Raw genomic sequence first — 17086 nt, 5'->3', positions numbered from 1 at the left:
GAGAAGTAAAGACTTGTAGTTCATAAACTTCTTTTTATATTACTGTTTTGCTCATTAGCCACCAGCGTGCTTGTAACAAACGTAACAAATGTGGATAGAGCCTTCCTAAGTCTTCGTTTGTGAAGTCTAGCCATGATGATATTACTATTTTGCCAGAGTACTGAAGCTAATATTTTCTTTTCTGTTTCAAGTGATTCTGAAAGTACTGAAAATATCAAGATACTCATATTAGCAAATACTTTCTCTGTAAATTGGTATTCTTTTGGAAGGCAGGAAATTCTCTGTAAAATACTACTTAATGTAAAGAAAACAAAGGCAAGAAACCAAGAAAGTAGGTCTCCACATCTTGCTTATGTGGAAAGGTATTTTGTAAATGCTATTTTATTGCATGTAAGACCAAATCCAAAAATCTATGTGGAAGTAGGACAAATTGACAAATTGTCATCCGCCCCAATTGACAAATTGTGGCCCCCACTTCTGCCTACAGCAGCTTAACCCTGAAGGTTCCTAGTCCTAGTAAAAAACTTGGTTTTGCCACTAAATTCTAGGTCTCCAAGCACCTTGATGAGCACTTGTATCTTACCTCCACATCAATAGTGTCTTTAAACTAGGTACTAGGTCTGTATTGTCTGACAAGCATTCTTGGAGCTGTTCTATTAGCTAGGATGGCAGTGGTAACCACAGCTTTCCTGCAGAAATCTAGCTATAGGGAAGGAATTTGGGACCAAAAGCCTGAAAGTAACCATAACTTTGTGAAGAAAATCCATCATACTAGGATGTACAAAAGAAAGTTTCTGGTGAATTCCCTTTTCACTGATTGGGATGAAATGCAGATCATAAGCAGAGTTTCTTAAAACAAGGTGTTCTCTTTGGTGGTTTGAGTTGGGCTTTTTTAATAAGCTGTTATTTTTCTAATAGAAAGAAGCTATTATAACAAATAGGAAATAAATATTCACATGGCACATTCACTTTTTCACTCGTAGAGTTCACTCACAGACAATCACTCAAGTTCCCTGGTTGGACCAATATTTAGAAACCAATCTCAGCTGTGCACTCACTTGCAGAGAGCTATATTGGCACTCCAGGCAATTCTCAAGACATGTCTGGAAAGTTCCTCAGGGGGTCTTACTCTTCATTACCAGACATCAGTCACTGCTGTCTTGGATGTGGTCTAAGTTACATAACCCTCTGCTGATGCTTGTGGGCACTAATAATCTTGTACAGTCCAAGCAAACTCTTGGTTCAGTTCTCACAGATGCAACAGGACTGCTAAAGCTCATCAGTCCTTGGAAACTTTCACAAACTAACTTCTCATTAGGCAACTTTCCTGTCTCAGGCCTATTGTTTTCTGGCAGCCATTTATTAATCCAAACCTATACATCCTGTAGAACCAATTCAGACAATTCAGACAGAAGGGTCCTTTTTGGAAAGTGTTACAAGGGTGGATTAAATCTTTCTAATGTGCTCATTGTTGTTAGGATGTCACCTGAAACACCTTATCTACTGTTGCACTGGTACTGTCAGAAGGAGCTATATACAACAGTGCAGGGTCTAGTAGAGAACAGCAGAAAGGATTAAGGATCTAGAAGATGTAGCCAATGAAATGAAAAGGGAAGAACTACTGTTGCTATCAGCAAATATTGAGAGGAGACAAGACAATAAGAATATATAAGAATCTGTCTCAGAAACTCCTAAAGAAGAATGACATGTAAGTCTTAAATTCCAACACTTTCATTAGACATTTATTAGGGTAAATTTTCAAATGTTAGAGATAAAGAGGCAGTGAGACACACAGTTTCACAGACTGGTAAAGACCATTTTAGAACACACTAGACTAGGAAAAATGGATGTTCATTTGTGTATGAGAATTTGAGTATTCCATCCTTCCTTACTGTTTTTCCTGTTATAAGTTGTTCTGTTTAAGAAGACACACACACTTTTACTTAGAATCAGCCTTTTAATTCCCATTTAGCAAACCAACATAGAATAAAAACTTATTTACATGTATTTCATACACACACAAAATATTTTAACTTAAACAAAATTAAAATCTGTCAAAAGATTAATATATCAAAAAGTATCAAATTAAATAAGGGCATACCCTAGACTAAGAGTTTTGAGTCATATGGTTGTTTACATTTGCCATAAAATACACTGGGAAAGTTAAAAAAAACCCCTCTATGTAAGCCTATTTTTAGGGTTTATGAAGTCAGAGAATATACCAGCAGACAAGTATGACATGTAATGCCATCAGTTCCATCATGATGGAAGTCTGGAATGATATTCAAAGATTTAAAACAGACTTGGACAGGGAAAATCTGATTAGAAATTAGAAAAGACTGTCTAATGGTAAGTTTCATTAGGTCATTTTGAAAAAATGACCTAAAAAGGAATGAAATCCTCACTGGTTTTGGAGATATCAAGAATATATTTTTATGCAGTTTTTCAGGTGTGAATTAAATATAAATTCTCCTGCCTATTTCCATCCTTTTGCAACATCCTTTGAGATCCCTATTTGACTGTTTAAATGATAAAGCATTACTACTCACAATACATTCCAACCTCTTATAATAGTTGATCTTTCATTGTGTATGTTACAGAATTATAGCAGAAGAAATACAATTTCCATTTGCCTTCCTATGAGTCATATACAGAGGAGCAAATTATGTTAATTCAGATATTATGGGCAAGACAAAGGGTTTCTGTGGTACCTCATTAGCAAAAAAAAGACACGGATCCACAGTGCTGGAGCAGGCTGCCTGGCTGAGCCAGGGAGCTGGTCCTGCTTCAAACAGGGATCTGCCCCAGCTGACCTTGGAGGTTGGTCCAGCCTGTGTAATTCTGCCAGTCTCCACTGGAGATTGAGGAGGCATTTTTCAGGATATCTGGATATACTTTTTGGAGCATGCTAAGGTGCATATTCTCGAATTGTCTGTGATGAGCATGGTTCTTGTGCCTAAAGATGATACTGGACCCATGCAGAGACTTGAGCTGCCTGAGTGTTCACTTACAGAACACAGCTGCAGGTCTGTATGTAAGCTCAACAATCCTCCCAGGTACTACAGTTTGTGAGCAGATCTCTGGATCTGCCTTGCAAGATTGCTTGTTCCTGCTAGTACAGAAAGCAAGGAGCACCCTGTGCAAAATTAGCTAGAATTTCCATAAGAGAGAATTGCTTTGCCTTAAGAAGTCTCATATGCTAGCATTTTAATTCTTTTCAAAATCAGGCCCAAGATTATCCAGCCTATTAAACTGTTGCCCGCTCATTTTCTTCAATATTGGTCACAAGACAATTTGATTCAAGAGTTCCAGGGTCACCACGGTATATGGCATTTTCAAAACTTGCTGTAAACATTTGTTGACCACGTCTTTTTTTATAGAAATAATACAGTGTAAGGCCAGTTCCAGCTAGCAGAAGGACGATCAGTATAAAAATTATCCCACCTAAACCATTTGTTGATGAAGCAGCAGCTTCTTTTTTTGATGCTGTGAAAGACAAAACAGAACAATCACTACAAATGCCCAGAGACTGCTATTGCATATAACAAATATCTCCCTAAGTAACCAAGTGAAAGTAAAAGTACTGAGCAATCATAACAGCAGTTAAAATTAATGCATGTTACAGATGGGCAATGCAAAACTGAGCTTAATCTCTTTTATGTTCCCTTTAAAAGGAGCGTTATATTGTACTACATATACCATTTTTCATTTAAAAAAAGTAAGATATCCAGTTTGAGGGAAGAGCTCTCATTTTAAACAGATTTAAAATAAAATAATCTGTAACAGATGGTTATTTAAATGAAACATTTCTGGAGGTAATTTTACTTACAAGTAATAAATGCCTATGAACTTACTGAAATTTCTGTTTAGTGGGCTTGTAAGAAACCAACTTACCGTTATTGAGAGGTGAATCATCGGTTGGCTCAGCTTCAGCAACTTTAAAATTAAAAAGTATATATATCATACAGTTTGAAAGCAACTGTTCAAAGATTAAATTAATACTACATACATAATTTTTGCTTTATGTTCCTATCAAATCTTAGATAATTATAGAATCATATAATGGTTTGGGTTGGAAGGGACCTTAAAGATCATCTGCTTCTAACCCCCTGCCATGACCAGGGACACCTTCCACTAGACCAGGTTGCTCAAAGCCCCATACAATCTAGTCTTGAACACTTCCAGGGATGAGGCAGCCATAGCTTCTCTAGACAACCTGTTCCACTGTCTCACCACCCTCACAGTAAATAATTTTTTTCCTAATATCCAATCTAAACCTACTCAATTTCATTTTGAAGCCATTTCCCCTTGTCTTGTCACTACATGCCCTTGGAAAAAGTCTCTCTCCAGCTCTCTCATGAGCCCCCTTTAGCTAGTGGAAAGTGCTATAAGGCCTCGCTGGAGCCTTCTCTTCTCCAAATTAAACAATTCCAACTCTACAAGGCTGTCCTCCTAAGGACGGTGCTCCAGCCCTCTGATCACCTTCATAGTTCTCCTCTGGACCCTGCTGAGTAGGTCCATGTCTTTCTTATGCTGCAGGCCTCAGAGCTGAACATAGCACATGGACATGAACTTACTTTTAGGGATTTTGCAAATAAAGTTCTGGTCAACAGAGCAGTAATAGGTCCTCCAGGTTCCACTTGAGACATCCATATCAACACAGTGTTCATCAAAAACTGCTGTAGGCTCTCCTTTCTCCCAGTTGACATATTCTACTGCACTTCTGTCCAACCATATCCATTCTCCTAAAATGAAAAGTACTGCCTAGTGAGTGAATTAAGTGAGGAAAAAATAAGTCTGCTGGGCACAATGACATCAGGCACAGAATTTTTTAGTTGATTAAACTGGCATCACAGAGGGCTTATTTCTCACTCTTTTAACAGTCAGAGCTTTTCAGGTGGGAATGTACCAAATATAAATGCTCAAAAAGTTAACTCCGTTAGCCTTCAGCGCCGTGGTTGTCAGAGATGTAAGGAAAACATGCTCAGGCTACTTGAGGACCTTTAGCTGAAGCCTGTGCCCAGAACTGTGCCTGGGAGCCTCAAGGAAAGCAGAATACCCGCGTAAGCCAGTCTCAGCAGTGCAAGCACACAGAAGGTCCAAATGTATCTAAGATCAACATTTTCTTAAAAGACTGCAGTGGTTAAATGTCAAGTACTTTGAGTTAAAAAAGGAATAGGAAACATTTTAATCAACTAGTGCAGTGCAAAGCTAGAACTTTCTACAGACTGAAATATATTCTAATTTCAGCAAAGATACAGAAAGCGTAGACCTCTTTATGATTTATGTTTTAGATATCTTAGCAGAAAAGCTATTAAACGTTTATTAGTTGATTTTTATCTGATTATTTATTTAATATTTATCATATTGGCACTATTATATAGTATGTTAGCGCTAATCAGTATTCATCCTTTTTGTTTAGTATTTATTTTCATCTCAGTATGTATGGTGAAATAATTACCGTCAATATTTTTGAACAATCCTATCCAAAACTTTCTGACGTCGCTTGCAAGTGGAGACAAATAAAGTAAGAGAAAGTTCATTTCAGCTGAATCTTCTATGGAAACCAGAGAAGCACCTAAAAATATCGATTAAATATTACATATAATTTCAGCAAGATTTTTCATTATAAAGTAATTATGTCAGTAAACAATGTTTAGTGATCAGCATTTTCATACAGTAGAAATGCTTGATAATAAATTTAAATTAGGTGTAGCTTACAACTGATGTACTCATACACACATCTGTGTGTACTGGATTAAAAAGTCAAACACACAATCTGTAAAATATCCTAAGAAAAAAGGCTACTTACCCATTTGAATACACATCATGGAAGCATCAGGCCAGCTTTCCTCAGAAGAGGTGTGAACATAGTAACAATGACCACGGAAGGGAATCCAAGATCTACCATGCTTTGGTTCAGGGCACTTCCCAGGAAGCTGTGGTGGCTCAGTAGGGATTAACTCTATTAAGAAGACCCACAGGTTTCAGTGGAGTCTTAAAAGCCAAGGGAAATACGTACTCCTACACCACACACCAGCCCTATAATTTTACATTGATTCCAGGAAAAGGAATATTCTGTAGACTTAACAAATGATAAAAAATTCATCTGAACATGGCAAACTAGTAATAAACTATGCTGGTTAGAGCTGGTTCTCCAATCTGCTAAAGAAAGCTTACACCAGTCTAACTGCAACTGTCTTCAGCAAGACAATTTTTTCTTGAAATTTGTGAAACAGAATGAGGAATGAGTCATAAACATAAAGAATCTCAACACCATCACCACAAGTCAGTGGTTTGTGTCTAGACAATGTGTAGAAATGACGGTCAGAGAAGCTGTCTGTACCTGTCCTTGTACATCATACATCCTAAACAATATAAAAGCAGAATTTATAACCTGATTATAGAATTTATAACCTGTATCACCTGATTAAAGCCAAAGCAGAGACTAAATGAATACAAACTTTGCTGTAAAGTATGATGCAAAGATCATAAATTTAATATATAATTTAAAACATATTTGAAAATTACATGCAATATTTGAGTGAAGTATTTGAGCAGCAGCAACAAACAAATTAATTGATTCAGCTGCTACACTGACAGAAGTTTCTCAACTCATATTATTTCAAAAGATACTTTTAAGCGTAAAAGTATATTATTAATGTATTTATAGTTAGGCTAAACTTGATCAATTCTGTTCTTGACAAACAGTTCTTGACAAAGGATGCATAAAAAAATGATGGCATGTGGTATGAAATATTGCAATTGTCTTTATGATGTGCACATGTTGACTGGCCTGTCAAATGAAATGCCTGCAAATCACTCAAGACAGACTGGATCTGAGAGTTCTTCCTTTAAAAAGTAATAGTTTTTCACAAGGCATACACTATCTATTACAATCTTTGCATACGTAGCAAAGTTAAATTCAAATAAAGCCATTAATTTAAATTCCAGCCTCCCAAATCACATTTCTGCTATTCAGAACTTACCATTGGATTGTTTACAGAGAGATGAAAATGTTTCATTGCAAGATGCTGTCTTCCAAAACCCATCCAAATCTAAATAGACACAGGCTGTGTTTTTATTTGGTTCTCCACTGGCCCAGTTAAGATACCTGCTCCTCCTTCTATCTGACCATACGTATTGGCCACCATTCTAAAAGCAAATGTGAATAAAGATTATGTCACATATAAGAATTAGAAGGAAAGAATACTAAGATTATACTTGAATGTATGTATAAATTGGGAAAAATCATGGTTTCTTGCACAAAATTAATTCATCCTCTGTCATGAATACATAACAAACTGGTCCAGACTCCACTCTCCACAGCAGTTAGGGCAGTAGTCCTACAGATGTTTATTTAGCATGCAAACCTACGTTATTCAATTCACACCGTCTGTCTCATGCACTAAATGGGCAAAGGGCCTCATGGTAACAAATGTGAATGTATAGCTGAAGGTTTTATCAAATGAGTCCACATTTACACACAAATCAAATAAAGATTGCAGAGAAACTATTGTCAGCACTCCTCTAACACAGGCTTCTCTATATATTTAGGAAGCAAATAGAAAAAGCAGAAGTTTCACTGGACAGAGAAAAACTGCTGAGGCTTTCCATGGGGCAGGCACCACAGAACCCTGCCACCCATGTTAACAGGGCCTGTAATATGTTTCTGGGTCTTGCAAGGACCAGCTACTACAGATGAGACAAGCGCTATTTTGTCAGTGATTTTCACCACTATTTGCAGAGGATGACTGACATTAGTCACATCCATGGCTTCTGTCACTCCATCCTGTGCAACCTAGCTCCATCCTCCTGTGATCTTTGGAGGCAGGCTCCCATCCTGCTCTTTGTGCCATTTCCTTTCTTGTCTCCTTTCCTTTGAAACCCTTGGCTATCTGTCATTCCAGATTCCTCCCTAATCCTGGTTTCACAGTGACTGCTCCCACTGAGGTGTGGCTCTGGTTCCTCTCACCTTAACACCTGTGCCCTCTCTCAGTACTGTGTCTCATGAAGATCTTCCTCTACCTCTCTCTATTGATTTCCCCACAACTTCAGTTCCAGAAATATCCAGCTACATCATATTTATCCATGTTCTTTTTTACATGCCTCTGTTAGCAGCTTCCCATTTCAGACTTTTCCACTCTTAGCTGAGTTTGTCAGCAGCTTTACACAAGGCACTGACTTCAGCTCCAGAAGCCAGCCTAAGGTTTCCCCATCGTCAGAGCTCTGCTCCTCCCAGCTCTTTCCCCTATTGCCCAGCACAAGCTCTTGTGAATTTAAACAAAAACTTAAAATAAATTCACAAAGAAAGGACTATTTTTAACCCAGTTTTTTCTGTGGTATGCTCAATGATGTACCTTCAGAAATGACAACACCCCCCCATATGAGTATGTGGTAGACCATAGTGTAGGAAGTGGGAAGTCCACAGCTATTTCACCACTGAAGCCACTGTCTGCAGCAGCTACATCCTTGGTGACCTTCAAGCGTGGGTTGTGGCAGTTTTCGCTTACACTGTGGACAAACGCTTAAACATGTAAATGCCCTGAAGTGAAGTCAGTATCCCCCAAAAGGTTTTGACTTCTGCCACACATTTTTGGATCTGACCAATAACTCATCTAAGATAGTGGTATGACTGTCGCATTTGGTAGACTCACTGTGTTGCTGTTAAGGCCAATCCACACAGGCTGCCCATGTTTTACTATTTGTAACCACACGTAAGATTCAGCATAAGGATCCAAGACACTGGCGAGTTCTGCGGACTGGTCCCTGCACTCCTTCTCTGCTTTTTCCCAGCTCATTTTTTCCTTGACGACTGCATAGCGGTCATCACCAAAATTGTTAAAGCCAAGCACCGGAACTGTGGGTTGGGAGTTGTGAACTTTGGGGTCTGTAACAAGCAAAAAAAACCAAAAGAAAAGTCAAACTTTATATTGCCTCAGACATAGAACACTGAGAAAAAATCTAGTGTCCTGGAGTAGTCAAGCAATTAAGAGAGACTGCAATAACAAATCAAGATATGCCCAAACTATTGCTGCAGTGATGAATGCCACATTTTCATGTACTGTGACAAAATTTTCTAATACTTGTCAGAATGACTTTTTAGCATAAATATCTGTATCATCTCCAGGAACACACCTTGTAAGCACCAGACCTACCCAAAGCATATTGTGCCAATGTAGGGCATTAATGGGAACAACTCCTTCACTTTTTCCATTATATACTAGCACTGGTTGTATTTCTGATAAGGAACAGGGTATGATAAGTACACTGTGAGCAAGCAGAGGGATATAACTGCTGCTACTGAAATTGCCTGAGAAAGAATGTAAGGGAAATTAAGCAGGGCAGTTTCAGAAAATAAAGAGGTTGCAGTGCTTTGAAGTATAATAGTAGAATTCCAGATTTGAATAATTTACCCATATAAAGACAAAGCACTTGCTCATATGATTGTCAAAAGTAGTAAAACACATGATGATCCATAGATTTTTTTAATTTACAGGTCTAGCCCTTTAAAATAGGATAGGTTAGATTCTCTCAAAAAAAAGCGTGACCATTTTATTAAAATGGTCCATAGTGCATGTGATACTGTCATTCATTTCAGTTAAGCCAGGGTGGAATTACAGGAAAGTCACTTTTAACATGAGTTTGAAATAACCACAATAAATCAGCTGTACTAGAAAGTGGTGAAAGGAAACTCACCTGAATTTTTCTGACATATGTAACTTTTGCTTGTTTTACATCCTTCATCCTTCCATTTCCCTGCCTGTTCAATAGGGTTCTTCATCAAAAAGACACAATCATCCTACAAGAAAAATGAGATTAACCAGAAAACCATGTGGACAGGTAGGACAGATTCAGGACTCACAGACTCACCTATCATATACAGGTACATAGAAATGAATAATATGAAGGTCAGATATATGTACATATGGACTCACACAAACAATGGTCAGGCACAGTAATATGACAATAAGCATTTGCAATTCAGTCCTAGAAAATTTTGCACTTGGATGACAAAGGGAGTTGCAAAGCACAGTACAGGGGCAGGAAGAAGTGTCTGGAACTATCTGTGTGTACATACCCTCTATGCATGACTGTGGATGTGTGTGCGTGAGTGCAGGTGTGGACCACAGATTTGCTGTTGTGTTCCTGGAGGTTACGGGAATCTCTCCTCAGCACTGAAGCTTGCCTGGAGAGCTGAATTCCTCTTCTTGCCCCAGTTCAGCACTGGTCCAAAGTGGTCACCGCAGTGTTGGAGAGGTGGTTTGTCAGAAACAACATTTTGTAGGGGACACCTCCTGAAACCCTTTCCACTGTACTGTGGACCTTCCTCATTTTCCACTCACAGCATGGGAAGCCGCTGCTTGGCTTTCTGCAGCAGGAGACAGCAGCTTTTCCCACCTCACATTGGTATAGCCTCATGCTATCTCCAAACCCCCTCAGGTCACACTAGCCCAGGTCTTGTCTGCAAGTGAAAGAAGTTGTATGTGGAACAACTTCTGGAGGGAAATGGTCACAGCCTTCTGCAGAAATTCAGCAATGCAGCCTTCTGTATGTGTGAGATGGCGAAGTCGTGGAGATCCTAAAACCCAGCTCAAGCCTGATGGCAGTAGTTATCTGAGTATTTTCATCAAATCTAAATAATGTTCACTGCATCCCAAAATTATATAGTTTATGCTATTATTTATTTGAATCTCTTCATGAGTCACAGTAAAGTGAGGGAAATGCCTCACTTGTCTGTGCTTTGCATAAGACTTCCAAACCTTTGTCTGGACTCATACAGAACCATGACAAAACACAGAAGTTGAAAAAAAAGTATGTAGATATCTCACATAGTCACTCTGCTTTTAAAAAGCAACAAGATTACTGGAAGTCTTCATAAAGGAAAAAAAACCCAAACAGAAAATACCATCATACATTTTAGCCATCTACCAAAGTTATAATGTGTAAGTGATAAAATTGATGTTTACCATACTATAGTAACTCCGTGAACCTTTTGCCCAATTTGTATAGTCTACTGGACTTCCCTCTGTCCACAAGTACATGTGCTCCTGATTTATGTCATTCAGTCCAATCCAAGCATCAGTAGCAGCTTCTTTTAAGAGGGACATAAGGAAAGCTGAAGGAAAAAAAAAAAAGAAATATTATGTAAGAGAGGGAATTGAACCTTCCCCAACACTGGAGACTTTAGAGTGCTTGGAATCAGGATGATGAGTTTTCATTTTCTCTTTATAATAAGGCAGTAGTCCTATGATAAAAATAAAATTAATAGATGAACATTCATCTGATATTAAAATCAGAAAAGGTCTTTACAAACTCAATGATATGCAAATTTTTAATAAAATGGTAATTTATGTGTGCACTCTTCCATATTGTTCATCATCTGAGGAAGCATGGAAAATGTTTTAATGTATTACAGAAATTAACATGAGCACATAAACTTTGGCACATAGAAAATGAGTCTACAGAGTCTGCATTCCCTTTTCTTCTTTGGCAACTTCTTTGCTAACCTGGCTTAATAATTTCATTTCTAAATAGGCATAACACAAATAAAACTACTTGATAGCCATGTATGTACGAACTGTGATCTCAGCTTTGTGAAATACCAGATGCTGTTTCTCTTAGCTCCTGCTTAAACTGACTCTCCACTAAGATAATGTCCTTCCTTTGCTACAGAAAAAAAAGTATAAACCACTATCACTGATGGAGGGAGCTGGGAGACGATTTGTGTGTTGGCCTCATAACCTGAGGCAGCGCAAATCCTGAAGTAACATGAGGCCTCATAAAAAGCCTGCAAGATGATGAACAACAAGACCAGCAGGCTGAAGTCCAGCAGAGCAAGAGGATCGGGGCAAGCTGGGACTCTGGCACTGGAATCTTCTGCTGCCTGAGGATGTGTTCACCACTGACATCCACACTACTTAGCTCAGCAGCTGGGTGCACAGTGATTTGGTTTTGGATATTACTCCCTTTGTGTGCTTTTTTACATAGAATCATAGAATGGCCTGGGTTGGAAGGGACCTCACAGATTATCTGCTTCCTTAAAACGAAAGAAAATGTGGAGATTTTATTATACTACTAGCCTCTAATATAATATTTTAATATTTGAATATTTGAACAGTACCTCCCATATTTACCCCAAAACTCTGATTTTCAAAGTTAATCAAGACACTAAAACCTATGCAAGAATTTTTTTCCAAAGACTCAATTAATTTCTCATTCAATATATTAATATGGAATAAATAATAGCATATATTGCAGAAGCTATAACATCTGTTTTACTCTTTTTATCAGAAATTACATGGTGTCTCATCCAGTATCAAAACATTGGTACTTTATACCTTGCTCTTCTTTTTTTGATATAGTAGCCAGGTTTCCTCCAAAATCAATGCAATTGTTCCGTGCAGCGTGCCAGGTCAATGTATCATTTTCATCAAGACCGAAGACTTTAAAACACTGAAAAAGAGAAGTGTGCCAGTTCTGTAATTGGATGGTGTTTTAATTTCTGGTGAAAGCACCTCTGTTTGTAACAAACAAGATAAGCTGAATATTTTAAGTAAAAAGGGAGTTTAACTGATTTAAGAGTACTTTCTATCTTGTCTTTAGGTTTTAGTGACAGAGAAGATCTGTACTAGAAAATTAGCATAAAGCCCAATATTTTAGCATACTCTTAGAAGAAAGTATATGTCAGTCTATTGATCTCAGCAAAAATTGCATTAAGTTTATGAGCATAGTTCTAAAGTGTAAATTTTTGAGAGACATGCTGAAGAAGACAAGGATAAGATATGTTTTCGAATCAAAATATCTCAGCTCTTGTTGCCCTGTTTGTCAAATTAGGTTTGGTTCTCCCAGAATAATCACAGAAAGATAATGATTTTGATATTATTAAGAAAACTATGAATTTACTATTTCTTGTAATATGATCTTATGAGATTTAACTCAGACATCATCAGACAGCTTTGTAAAAGTCAAGCAACGTAAATGTGCTAACTAAAGCATGTAACTGAAAAGTTAAGCAGCCAATTTGGGGAAAAGCTGAGCAAAAAAGGAAGGTAGAGACACGATGGCCGGAAGCAGTGTATAAACACTTTGGGAGGAGTCAAGGGAGGAGCCTTTGGAAGCTCCTCTTCCAGGATGTGAGGAAGAGAGAGACATTTTGAGAGAGAACCTTGAAATTGAATATGCAGAGTTTGTGACTTTTCCCCAGGACCGAGGGAGGGAAGGAAAAAGGAGACAACAGCCAGTGGATCTCAAACAAAGTATCTCTATCAAACTGAAATATTTTAGCTCAACCAAAGGAAAGACAAACAGAGCTAGACAAAGTAATGCAATTCAGAATTATCTTCATTGTTAGGTGTATTCTAGTACTAGTATTGTAGTGTCCGACATTGTTTTATACCTTTTATAGCTTCATTGATAAAAATCTATGGATGTTTAATATGTACAGTCTCTTATCCTGAAGTTTTGCCTTTTAGAAGGTTAAGAGTGATTGTACATAATAAAGTGCAGTGAATCTTATAACTGCATTACTTAAAAAGCTTAACAGGTGTTTGGTTATAGAAAAAAAAAAAGATAAATTTGCTCAAGGGAAGATGTCGTAGTGGAGAGCCAGTGCATAGTAGGCAAGGTATAAGTAGGTGTCCAGGCAATATGTGAGAGCCAGATAATCTCAGCAGAGCAAACAAGAACATACAACAGCTCCATACAGGGAAGGTTGTTCAGCCATCTTTGGCAACACAAAACACTAGCAAAAATGTAAGATGAAGCTTTCTTCTTGTGTGTCTCATGACCTCCCTAATAACTGCTGTGAACCCAGTAGAGGCTGTAATCTGTGGTTTAGGATTTGTATTTTAAAGTCTCTAAATACACACGAACAGAAGATTCTTTGTGACAACTGAAAACCCTGCTACAACTGAAAAACTGATTGTTTTTTATTCTGCTTCTTTTAAAATACAATATACTGACATTTCATACTGCACCTTGTTATCAAAGAGAAGCCAGTCTTCCAGACACCCACCCTTTGGTGGTGGTGAAGTGGGAGCAACAGCTGGACGAACAGTGTCATTAAGCCTTTCACAGATGAATAATTCAACACTACCACAGTTGAGATCATTCCATGTACCTGAAAGCAAATTAGAATTTAAAAAAAAAGACAAAATGCAACTGAGACTGAGATAAAAAGTGTGCAACTGAGACTGAGATAAAAAGTGTCCTTTCCTAGAGAAAATCTATTATGGGAAGTAGAACTGATTACATTATTTGTATTTCTCTCCCCCAGAAATAATAATATATAATTCTTATGTCTCTTTCTTAGAAATGCTCAGGTTTCCAGCAAAATTTAGAATATGAATCATTTGTCTAAACCCAGAGATACTTCAATATTGCAAAACCATAGCATCGTCAAAGGAGAGATTTAGTTTAAATGATTAATTCTCTAAGATCTGTAAGATCTCTATCATCAGCCTGCTGGTACAAGGCACTCAGTCCTTGTTATCTTACTACCCAAGCTTCTCACAGCTCTATAGTTGTCTGAGTATCTTTTGAGGAAAAACAATACTGAGTCTGCAAATGACCTGATGCTTAACTGATTTGTTCACATTGAAATTTTCTGACAAAATTAGGAATCAAATCACAGATGCAATCCAATGTGTTAGCTACATAGAATTCAATTTTTAAAAAGTGCATAAATGAAAGAAGAGAATACAATTTATTTTCCTTTGCTTTTTGAATACTCTAGGCAAAATCAGCATGCTCAGTACTATAACTCACCCAGCCTTGTCTGTGCAGCCCTCCCAAGCCTATGTCACACCCCTCAGATTGAATGTTGCTACAGTATACTCACCTGTGTGGGTATACATGACCACACAGTTTTCATCATTATTTGCAAAATTGGGTTCATTTGGAGACCAGGCAACATAGTTCACTGGGGTTCCATCCATCCACCTGAAAGAAGTAATTTGAGGAAATAATAATTCTTAGTTGAATTAGTTAATATTTCTTTGCAAAGGAAGTATTTGAGCTTTGTATTCTAAGTTTCCTGTATCCTAGCTTACAGACACATGTTGTTCTCTGCTAAAATAAAACCAGGACCTTTCACCGGAATTATTAAAAAATATCTTTATATCAACTACCTACCTGTCTAGGTCCAACTAATCATCTTAACTGGTGGTTCCAGCCTTTCTTTGTCTCTGAACACTGATAGTGTGCAGGAAATGCACCAGTCTAGCACTGGACCTGGCTTTATCTGGAGCACAGAAACAGGTAACTGAGCCTATTTTAGCAATTTCCTGGATATAAAAGCAATAATATAAGATCTTGTAGGGTAACAAAGAGTCTTGAACCAGGTACTGAGAAGCACTAAAAAACATTTTGTTAAGCAAAAGAAATCTTTAATATTATAAACCTATTAGTTACTTGGGGTGGGTTTTTTTTCACTTATGCAACAATAATTTCCTAGTTTGGTGATTCACAAATTTATTCTCAAAAAGTAGTCAAGGACATGGCTGTAGACAGGTTGTGTCAGTCATTGAATTTCAATAGTCTCCTAAAGCCAACCATGCCAAATACTCACATAATGAGTCTGACAAAATTAATTTGTTTTTACTTACCGGAATGTTTTGTCAAGGCTCACACTTAAGCCAATATAGAAGCTATTTCCCCAGTCTTTATAGAAAACCTAAAACAAAACAAAAAAAACCACAATTTGAATGATCTATAATAAAAGAGATTTCAAATAAAACAAACAAACTCTCAAAAAATGCTGTAGTTTCATTTGTACAATTGCATAGTATACAATGTACAGGAAATTACTGGAATTATGTGCCTGAACTGCAAAATGCAAAATTTTAAATTTTCCTCCAATTTCAAGTATATAATTTTTTTAAAAAAAGCAGAATGGGCTGAAAAAGAAATTGAGCAAAAAGCTATGTTAAGAAGGTAAGAACAATCTCTTAAGCAGGCTAATAACAATATTTTTTTAAGAGTTTTAGGGAGGCATAGTGAGAATTTGCTGAAAGGCTACGAGTAAATGGTGGGGTTTAGTCGTTAGTCATGGAGGAGGAATGAATGGAATCAAATTTGGTTTTAACACTATAAAACTATTATCAAAACAGTAAATCATCATCAGGTCATTCTCTTACCATTAGAAAATATTGTATCTTAAACCTTTTACTTAAAATATGAGATCTGTTTTGACAAAAATCTTTTATTGAATTCTGTGAAAAGAATGAGTTAGAAAGTAAAACATAATCATTAATTGCAGCTTTCAGCTAAACAGAGCAAGGTCTTTGAAAGCTGCACCCTGAGAGTATTCTTCAAAGGAAGCTGGAAATTTTTCTACATTTAGCAATTTATCAAAATAATGATTATGGTAAAGCATCTAACTAGATAAGCCCATGAAAAGATAAATGATGGCACTGATTTCTTTTATGGTGGGGACCATTTTTTAATATTTCACAAGCCATTTAAAAAAAGGTGCATCAGTTCAAGACAAAATTGTGCATATTTGAAGCAAATATGTTTCTTACATATTTCCAAAGAAAAGTTTTTTCACTTTCACTCTCAATGACAGCAAGGTCACCACCATTCTTCTTGCAAAAGTCTCTGGCTTTTTGCATAGGCATTGCTTCTTTGCTGAAATAGTATTCCTTGTGATTATATTTTACCCAGCCATCTTCACCAGCAACATATTCATAATCTGCAAATTAAAACATTAAGCAGTCTATAGTAGAAATTAACATCATTATATGTTAATTTATTTTTTTTATTGGAAATACAAGACTTACGGAATGTAGAATTAGGCTCTGGTTTCAGTGACGCTCCTGCAATATAAATCAATATCTGTATATATTATGTTTCTGGGACATCTCTCAATTAAATACACTCATACAGTAATTATCATTTTAACTCCAAGTAATAGTCATAAGGGTTATTCAGTATGCTTATTTTTGTTACAGAATTTCTCAGAGTATCTGAAAAAAAGTGCTACACTCAGCAAAATAGCATGGTAGTGCTGATCACAAGTTAAGCTACAGAAACTATGTCCAACTTTAGGCTGTTGCATTACACTTCCCCAACATACTGTACA

At 37.1% G+C, this 17086-nt stretch overlaps 1 protein-coding gene across 1 annotated transcript in view; it reads right to left on the bottom strand.

The window, feature by feature from the left end:
- Positions 1–1936: 1936 nt before the first annotated feature.
- LOC116782024 (macrophage mannose receptor 1-like) overlaps positions 1937–17086 on the bottom strand; it is a 28796-nt gene continuing 13646 nt past the window's right edge. The window contains exons 16-30 of the mRNA XM_032678030.1: positions 16785–16820; positions 16527–16696; positions 15609–15676; positions 14843–14943; positions 13980–14122; positions 12342–12456; positions 10971–11119; positions 9700–9802; positions 8658–8890; positions 6990–7155; positions 5813–5965; positions 5462–5578; positions 4578–4745; positions 3895–3936; positions 1937–3486 (exon numbers count right to left, since the gene is read on the bottom strand). Coding sequence (XP_032533921.1) covers positions 3248–3486; positions 3895–3936; positions 4578–4745; positions 5462–5578; positions 5813–5965; positions 6990–7155; positions 8658–8890; positions 9700–9802; positions 10971–11119; positions 12342–12456; positions 13980–14122; positions 14843–14943; positions 15609–15676; positions 16527–16696; positions 16785–16820 — 2003 coding nt within the window. The 3' untranslated portion in view covers positions 1937–3247. The remainder of the gene's footprint in view (positions 3487–3894; positions 3937–4577; positions 4746–5461; positions 5579–5812; positions 5966–6989; positions 7156–8657; positions 8891–9699; positions 9803–10970; positions 11120–12341; positions 12457–13979; positions 14123–14842; positions 14944–15608; positions 15677–16526; positions 16697–16784; positions 16821–17086) is intronic.

Source organism: Chiroxiphia lanceolata, chromosome 1 (genome assembly GCF_009829145.1).
Source record: "Chiroxiphia lanceolata isolate bChiLan1 chromosome 1, bChiLan1.pri, whole genome shotgun sequence".
NCBI lineage: Eukaryota > Metazoa > Chordata > Aves > Passeriformes > Pipridae > Chiroxiphia > Chiroxiphia lanceolata.
This window is presented reverse-complemented; position numbering and strand designations above follow the sequence as displayed.